The 8,527-nt window shown below is 31.7% G+C and overlaps 1 protein-coding gene across 3 annotated transcripts in view; it reads right to left on the bottom strand.

Moving 5' to 3' along the window:
* Window positions 1–1,433: 1,433 nt before the first annotated feature.
* slc26a11 (solute carrier family 26 member 11) overlaps window positions 1,434–8,527 on the bottom strand; it is a 10,357-nt gene continuing 3,263 nt past the window's right edge. For 2 of the 3 annotated variants that reach the window (XM_016282617.1, XM_016282618.1), the window contains exons 4-16: window positions 7,423–7,508; window positions 7,234–7,313; window positions 6,994–7,136; window positions 6,742–6,920; window positions 5,313–5,385; window positions 5,165–5,215; window positions 5,027–5,087; window positions 4,883–4,938; window positions 4,662–4,802; window positions 4,445–4,572; window positions 3,385–3,484; window positions 3,128–3,261; window positions 1,435–2,082 (exon numbers count right to left, since the gene is read on the bottom strand). In XM_016282617.1, coding sequence (XP_016138103.1) covers window positions 2,077–2,082; window positions 3,128–3,261; window positions 3,385–3,484; window positions 4,445–4,572; window positions 4,662–4,802; window positions 4,883–4,938; window positions 5,027–5,087; window positions 5,165–5,215; window positions 5,313–5,385; window positions 6,742–6,920; window positions 6,994–7,136; window positions 7,234–7,313; window positions 7,423–7,508 — 1,238 coding nt within the window. In that variant the 3' untranslated portion in view covers window positions 1,435–2,076. Of the gene's footprint in view, window positions 2,083–3,127; window positions 3,262–3,384; window positions 3,485–4,444; window positions 4,573–4,661; window positions 4,803–4,882; window positions 4,939–5,026; window positions 5,088–5,164; window positions 5,256–5,312; window positions 5,386–6,741; window positions 6,921–6,993; window positions 7,137–7,233; window positions 7,314–7,422; window positions 7,509–8,527 lie in introns of all 3 variants that reach the window. The other variant, XM_016282619.1, reaches the window with a different exon arrangement.

The following is an 8,527-nucleotide window of genomic DNA, read 5'->3' as shown; positions in this document are numbered from 1 at the left end:
AAGGACCCGCCCCGCTCCGTCAGGCTCCTTGCTGGCCAATCAGAGAAAGAGAGGGGAACGTTCAATTCCCGCCCTCGAGACGCGACGCCCTCTGCTGGTCGTCACATGACAGTGACGACAGTTGCGCTAAAATGTGATGAAAAAAGGAAAACTATTAGTTTAATGTCATTGAATCCGCCCTTTATTGTTTTTACAGAAAATAACCTTTTTTTTTTAAGTATGTAAAATATCAATTTTGCCAATAACATTCAACCTTTAATGTAAATAAAATTACAAATAGGCCTAATATTTTTGACTGTATATAATTAGCATTTAATATCATTTAATATTTAATTAAAAAACGTTTTTTTTTTATTCTGTCTGTCCTTGCTTGACTTGGCATACAAATGACTTTTAAATAGCCTACATTAATTGTGTAAGCTTATTGAAAACTAATAAAACTCTCATAATGTAAAACCCTTGGTGTCAATAAAACAAAATAAAATGAAATTGTGTATTGAGAATATAGTTCATATTTATTTACATTTTTTTTTTTTACTTATTTTTATTTCCGTCCTTGTTTGACTTTGCATAAACAAAAAAATGTATGCCTCAGCCAAATCGTGCATTTACGTAGCGTGAAAATAAGGAGGCATTTTCTTGTTGAAAAAATTGTATTAGGTTTGTGTATATATATATATATATATATATATATATATGATAGTCTGTAAACATCTAAATTACAAAAATGATATAACATTCTAGTGTGTTTGGGGGCTAAGATACTTATTTTACCAGTGCATATCAAATCTAAATCAACAGTGCTCGAAAAGTTTTAGATTAGAAAAGTTTAAAATCAATTAAAATAAAGATAGGATTAACAAGACTATTATTTCCAAGTCAACTTCCCATCCTCTCTTTCTCAGTAGAAACCTCATGTGATCCTTCAGCCTAGTGTCAAATAAGTTCACAGTTCGGCTCCAGTTTTAGCATGCAGTCGTGCTATATTTGGCACTCCATATGTGCAGCCTTTCGAGAAGCCGGAGTGAGATTCAACACAGCTGCTGCCACCTCGAGTGTGAACACACACACCATGTGACGTACACTATTAACACCCAAATTAACCTATATAGTGAACAAACCCACTCAAGGGCGTAAAATCGCAGCTGCCGAGGGTGTTTGACGCCACTGAATATGATAAGGCTGCGTTTACACTTGGCATTAACATGCGACCTGAATCCGGATGTTGTCCACATAGGCTACACATTGAAAAGGCAAGTGTAAATATATATGTATTTATATGTGTGTGCGTAGGCTATGTATAATATACATTTATATATATAATTTACTAATAAGGTGTGAATATAGATTTTTATATCAAAAGATATTTGAATATTTATGTATAATAATTTGGATATTTATAAGAAAATATTCCAAGCGTAGCCATTCTAGATCATATCAATTTAATATCAAAAGAGACATTTCGTGTTAGAGTCTGTTTCATCTTTGACAGTCCAAAAGAGTTCAGTTTCATCATCAAAAAATAAATGTAAACACACTAAACATGTAAAAGTACTACTGTAAACTACAGAGAAATTATTTGGATTAATGTAATATATTTTAGGCTTTGTGAGACCCATCAGATTTGTAGCGCTTTTTAACCCAAAATACTAAAGATTTGACTCTTTCTAGTGTTGAGAAAAAGTGCATGTTCATAAAATGACAATCTCATACCTGAGATTCAGAGTTTAAAACAAAATACAAAACAAACTACATAAATATAGTTTTAAGTGCAAAAGCATTATTTGGTCATCATGTACACAAACATTATGTAACTTTGTTCCCCATCAGTTTTTATCAAAGTCTCTCTTCCTGAGTGCTGATTGGTCAAAAGTGTACGCAGAATATTTCAGGTGACCAATCATCAGAGGGTTTGAAGTATTCAGATGCTGATTGGCTCAAAGCCACACAATCTGTTCTTGCTTGTTATTGGCTGTTAGAATTGTTGATGATACTGGTCAGAAGTTGCAATGCCTCGTCTACTCTGTCTGTATGTCTGAAACCAGGAAGATCAGCCGACAACAACACCTTCAATACTTACGGCTGAGACACACACACACACACACACACACAGAGAGAGAGAGAGAGAGAGAGGAAAAGAGAGATTATAAATAACTATACAAAGAAAAAATTACATCTATCTTTTTATACACAGTATAATGTTAATTGTATTTCAAATGACTGAAATGGGTTATATTCATATGTATAATTCTCATTAAATATAATATAAATATATTTATTACATTACATTTTTCATTTTATGTTGTATTTTTTCAAACAAGATGATATTCACATGTATTCATATAAGAATAAGTTGAATCTTCTAATCTATTTATTTTCATATTTAGATTTATGTATATTTACATAATATTTATAAATGTTTAGTAATTTGTATTTTAACTGTATATATTCAAATGCATAAACGCACTTATAAAAATAATAGTTATATTTTTCTATACACAGTATAATGTTAAATGTTTTTAATGCCTCAAATAATACATCATCTTAATTATAAAATATAATATTTATGTTTTATGCCTTTTTTTAAATATACAATTGTATGTCTTTTTTATATTTGTAATTTTCATTTGAATTATTTTACATGTATTTGATTCAAGCAATAGAATAATTATTATGATTTTTTAATCTACTTAAAATATATTTAGCTTATTATATTTATCTTTATTAATATTTTATCATATATATATATATATATTAAACGTTGTATGCATAAAAATATATTTTTTATACATAATATATGCTAAATGTGTTTCAAATGCCTCAAATAATACATTCTTTTTCATAAATAGAATATTTATATATTTTTAAAAGCTGTAAAAATGGGTTAAAATAATCATGATTATTCCATTTTTTACAGAGTAAAAAAGAAACATTACCAATTATATACATATATAATTTAAATAATATACTAACTAATATATTAATATTCTAATATCTAAATTAAATGTTTTATTTTTAAGAATTGATTACTTAATTATTATCTTAATTTCATAAATAACAACTTTGGCAGCTGTAATTGTGAATGTCTTTGGCATGCCTACACATGTCTGTTGATGTTAAACTCTACCTTTAGTCCGGCGAAGATCATGGATACTCCCCTCAGCTCGAACTGTTTGAGCAGTTCGGTCAGTTCATGGACGACAGTGAAGTCTATAGAGCTGACGTGAGCACAGTCCAGAACCAGACAGCGCCGAGGAGACACTGACAGAAGACCACAGACACAAGACCATGAGCACTCAAGGACATCAGCCGCGGGATTGAAATTGTGTCTGTGTGTGGAGAGACATCTGTGTGTGTGTGTGTGTGTGTGTGTGTGTGTCTCACCCTGAAGTGCGTGTTTGTACACGAGTCTGCTGAGATGCTCCGTCACGGGGAAGTTCAGCCCACTGTCCAGCTCCAGAAGCAGCACGCCGTGATCAGACACCTGAACACAGACACACAAACCTGACTGACTGCTGCATGGGAGTCATTTTACAGCGAGTGCCATTTTCATACATCACACTTCATTTCACATTGGTAAAGAAATTATGTATTTTTTCCCAAAACAACAGAAAAATACTTGAACAGAATCATTATTCAATTCTACTTACAGCAACAGAAGTGCATTGAACGTTTTGGGATATAAAAATATTTTATTATGTTATTATGAACTAAACTGAAAGTTTAAAGTTATTATGTAGTTTTTTTTTTAGGTAAAATGCATTTACTTTATTCTATTCAAAAATGAATATTCTTTTTAATATTTATATATTTAAAAATACATATTTATATCAGCTAGATAGATATTTTTACTTGACTGATATGTAAATACTAATTATATTTTATATTTTATAATATACTTTCAACAACTAAATGCATTTTTCAATACAAAAATCAATAATATTTGATGTAATAAAAAATATATACATTTATATTAGATATATGGATAGATGATAGATTATTTTTATGATAGAATATTTTACGTAATTGATATGTATATTCTAATTATTTGTAATATTTAAATTATATATATATATTATATACAACATAGGGTTAAAGGTTTCAAATAATTTATATTTTTATTATATATTTTAATTAAATAGAAATGTATTGTATAATTTTTTTTAAACATTAAAAAAAAAAAATGTCATGACTATTTCAATCTACTAACAGTCCAATTATCAAATTAATAACTTATTAATATTATCACACTTTATTAGTTTTTTTGAGACTACGCTTTTAAGACATTTTGCATAAATTGTCGATTTTATGGTGATTTCTACTAGCACACATGCTAAAACTCAAACAGAAAGTGGATTTCTAGAATAAAAGTCTTTCATTTACAGCTCACAGTTTGCATTTATCATATACAGCTATTTCATAAAAAAATGCACTTGCAACTCACTTTCACTTTGGGTCTGGCCACGATGTGCAACAGCATGAAACCAGAAACCACCACACCTCCCACAATGCCATACTGCACCTCCCAGAAACTGACCACAAACGTCACCAAGAACGGCAGCAGATCAAGTCCTGAGAGAAACAACGAGATTTCAACAAGAATAAATGTTGTATATATTTAAACATGTTTCCTTGTTTGAATATGTGGCGTAAAGTCTCACTCTTGACTCTCCAGAGCTGGACTGGCACTCTGAAGTCCATCATGGGACTGACGGCGCAGATGATGACGGCAGCGAGCGAAGCTTTAGGGATGTAGAAGAAGAGCGGCATGAGGAACGCCAGCGACAGCAGCACTATAACACCTGCCCAAAAACACAGACTTTCAGACGCTCTCCACATTTTAAATGACAGCCTGATGGCAAAGAGTGTGTGTGTGTGTCACCTGTGACGATCCCTCCAGCAGGTGAACACACTCCGGTTTGAGAGTTCACAGCGGTTCTGTCAGAAAGCAAGACATAAAAACACTTAGAAAGTGAAGAATAAACCAACAGACACTTTAGTCCTGGCGTTGAGCTTGCAGATGGACCTTCCGAAGCTGCCCGTGACGGGATACGCCGACACGAACGAGCCCAAGATGTTTGTGAGACCTGCAAAAACAACATTATAATGAGAAACGACCGATTCACGCTCTGTTAAAACTTCATAAGCAAGGAGAAACTCTCACCGATGGCAAAGAGCTCTTGGTTGGCATCAATTCGGTAGTTATTCTTGCTGCCTGCACGGAGAAAAGAGTGTAAAATGTGTCCAAACAGCATCTGTGTTGGTATATAAAGAATACAGATATACAGTTAAGGACACTCTGAAGCTCTTACTGAATGCCTTTGCAATAGCGATGCTCTCTAAGACGCCCATTAAAGGAATGACAGCCAGACCGCCGCCTAAGTCCTGAGAAAACACACCTGATTGGTCAGTAATGATCACTATTCCACTAGATTGGCTACTTAAAATCTCTAAATTGTCACATATACTTTACTAGTATTATACTATTACGTGACAGCTCAATTTTCTGGGGTCCAAGGACCATGAGGAGGCCACGAGGGGGTGCTACAGGGTGCTTTTTAAAATATTGACTATTTTTATATTATGTATTATTATAAAATATTTGATTATTCTGTTGATAGAACAATGGCCCTAGTTTTTAACATTAAGAAATAAAAACAAATGTATTTTCTAATTTGAAGGTTTATAGATCTGACATTAATAGTGCATAGAAAAAAGTCATTAGAAAAATCGATTGAATTATTTTTGGCTTTAGTACAATGGTATTCATTTTTTATAATAATATAATATAAAGAATATATAAAACATTTTCATAAATATTTAAAATAGTTTACATTTTTGTTTATAGAAAAACATTTTATCTTTATAACAATATATTACATTATAAGGATAATTATATGTTTTTTCTTACACAATATCAATGGGTGTTTATATATTCAGAAAATATATGGATGTCTTTATACTTAACTTCACATTTAATGGTGAAAGAAAAATTAATTTTTGGGGTATTATTTTCCAAACAACAGAATAATAATGATTATTCTAACCTATTTACAATTTATGTTTATTATTTTATAAATTGAATGCATTTCATTTTTGTATATAAAAAGTTTATGTATAAAGTATATATACATATACATCATTTTAAGATTATTTATATTAAATTAATATTCAAATACAACATATACAACAATGTTAAATGTGTTTCAGATGCCTCTAATAATTGACATTCTTAAGAAAATTACATATAATTGTATTAATATAATTGCAGTAGATCATCTTTTAAACATTCTTACAAACAACAGAATAATCTTGATAATTTTACTATATTATTATACGATTTATTTTTATTATTTTATTTATTTTTCGAATTGTATTTCTATACATTTTCTTTTTAGGTTTTATTTATATTGAATTAATATTTAAATATTTTTTATATCCATTTGACATTTTATATATATATATATTATAATTTTAAACGTGTTTATGTGCCTCAAATAATTTATATTCTTAAGTATAAATTAAAACTAAATATAATTGTATTATAGCATTCTTAAACATTTGTACACACACAAAAAAAAAAATCATGATTATCTCAATCTACTGACAATAATTTAATTATAATTAAAAATAATCATTTAATAATGCATTTCTTAATATAAACATGCAGTATTTGATTTTTTTGAGGTTGGTTTTTTGGTGGGGGTCCTTGCCATCAAAAACTACTCTACTATCGCTCACCTTTGCAATGTCACTGAAAGTAATCACCGTGCCATTGGCTACTGTTTCTGAAAGGGGCGGGACTTTGAACGGAGGCAGTCCTTCGGCAGTTTTTCCAGTGAGACTGAAGAAATGGTGACCGGTGACCTCTGCGGAATATGCAACACCCGTCGCTGCTATGACGACCAGAGCGTTCCGCACTGCGACACAAGAAATATGTATAAATATCTGTCGGTTACATTATAGATTCACAAGACTTTTTTGAGCACTCACTAGTAGCTAAACTCCACACCAGCCTTCGGGCAGATCGGACGAGGAGAGAGGCCTCGTGTTCAGACGAACCCAGAGAATTCTTCATCAGCGTCAACATGACCAGGAAGAACAGACAGCACAGACCCAGAATCACATCTCCAACTCTGAGAACACAGATGATTGAGATACACGCTTAGACAAGAGGATTTAACACAATAGGAATTAGCAAAATGGTGAAAGCTCATTGGTCAGTGTGCTCACCTGGCCTCAGGTATCTTGTGGAAGGTGTAGTAAACCTGTAAGTAGAACTGCTGTGGGATCTCCTTCAGACCCAGAATATTCTGCACAACAAATGAGGCTGATTGACACAACTCTTCAAAGATCTTCAAGGACATTTAAGAAACATGCAAATGAAAAGGCAGGAGGTGTAAGTGACTGTGAGACTCTGACCTTGACCTGGCCGAAGCCGATGGTGACGGCCGCAGCACAGGTGAAGCCTTTAATTACTGGATGTGAGATGAAGTCCAAGAGGAAACCTAATGAGCAAACATCAACATCAGATCAGCTGATTCAATCTAGTAAAACATCAAAAAAAACCTTTGAAAACACAAAAAATATTCAGTTGAGCTTTCTTGGATTGATTAATTCATTAATCCAGAAAAGATCATTTAGTTATTTTAATTTAATCATAAAGCTACAACACCTGTAAGTGCGTATAATGATATTTTTTAATTATAACCTATTTTATATTTTCATATTATTTACAAAAATAATATTTCATATATTATTATTTCTAAAAAAACACAAATATTCAATTTAGCCTATAATTTATTTAATTAATTAATTAATTTACATTTCATCATAAAAAGTGATGAAAACGTTATAAAAGCAGCAACAACAACAATATAAAAGGGTCAAAGACGAGACGTCACCATTTTGGTGTCCACATCAAATTAAATTAACAAAAGTCATTTTAAATACATTACACTTTTAGTTTTTTGATACTTGAAACCCCCTTTCCGACCCAAAACCATTTGTTTGCTTCCATTTTCATTCAATTATAAAGCTACAACACATTTAAAAAGTGCTCAAACTGTCAAAAATAACTATTATTAATATATATATATATATATATATATATATATATATATATACATACATACACTGAACAAAATTATAAATGCAACACTTTTGTTTTTGCCCCCATTTTTCATGGTCACACCAGATACTGACTGGTTTTCGGCCCCCCCCGGACCCCCCAATACAGTAAAACTGCACATTTTAGAGTGGCCTTTAATTGTGGCCAGCCTAAGGCACACCTGTGCAATAATCATGCTGTCTAATCAGCATCTTGATATGCCACACCTGTGAGGTGGATGGATTATCTCGGCAAAGGAGAAGTGCTCACTAACACAGATTTAGACAGATTTGTGAACAATATTTGAGAGAAATAGGCCTTTTGTGTACATAGAAAAAGTCTTAGATCTTTGAGTTCAGCTCATGAAAAATGGGGGCAAAAACAAAAGTGTTGCGTTTATAATTTTGTTCAGTGTAT

This window comes from Sinocyclocheilus grahami, unplaced genomic scaffold, assembly GCF_001515645.1.
Source record: "Sinocyclocheilus grahami isolate Dianchi unplaced genomic scaffold, SAMN03320097.WGS_v1.1 scaffold163.1, whole genome shotgun sequence".
NCBI classification, from domain to species: domain Eukaryota; kingdom Metazoa; phylum Chordata; class Actinopteri; order Cypriniformes; family Cyprinidae; genus Sinocyclocheilus; species Sinocyclocheilus grahami.
The sequence above is the reverse complement of the archived record's forward strand: the minus strand, read 5'-3'. Positions and strand labels throughout refer to the sequence as shown.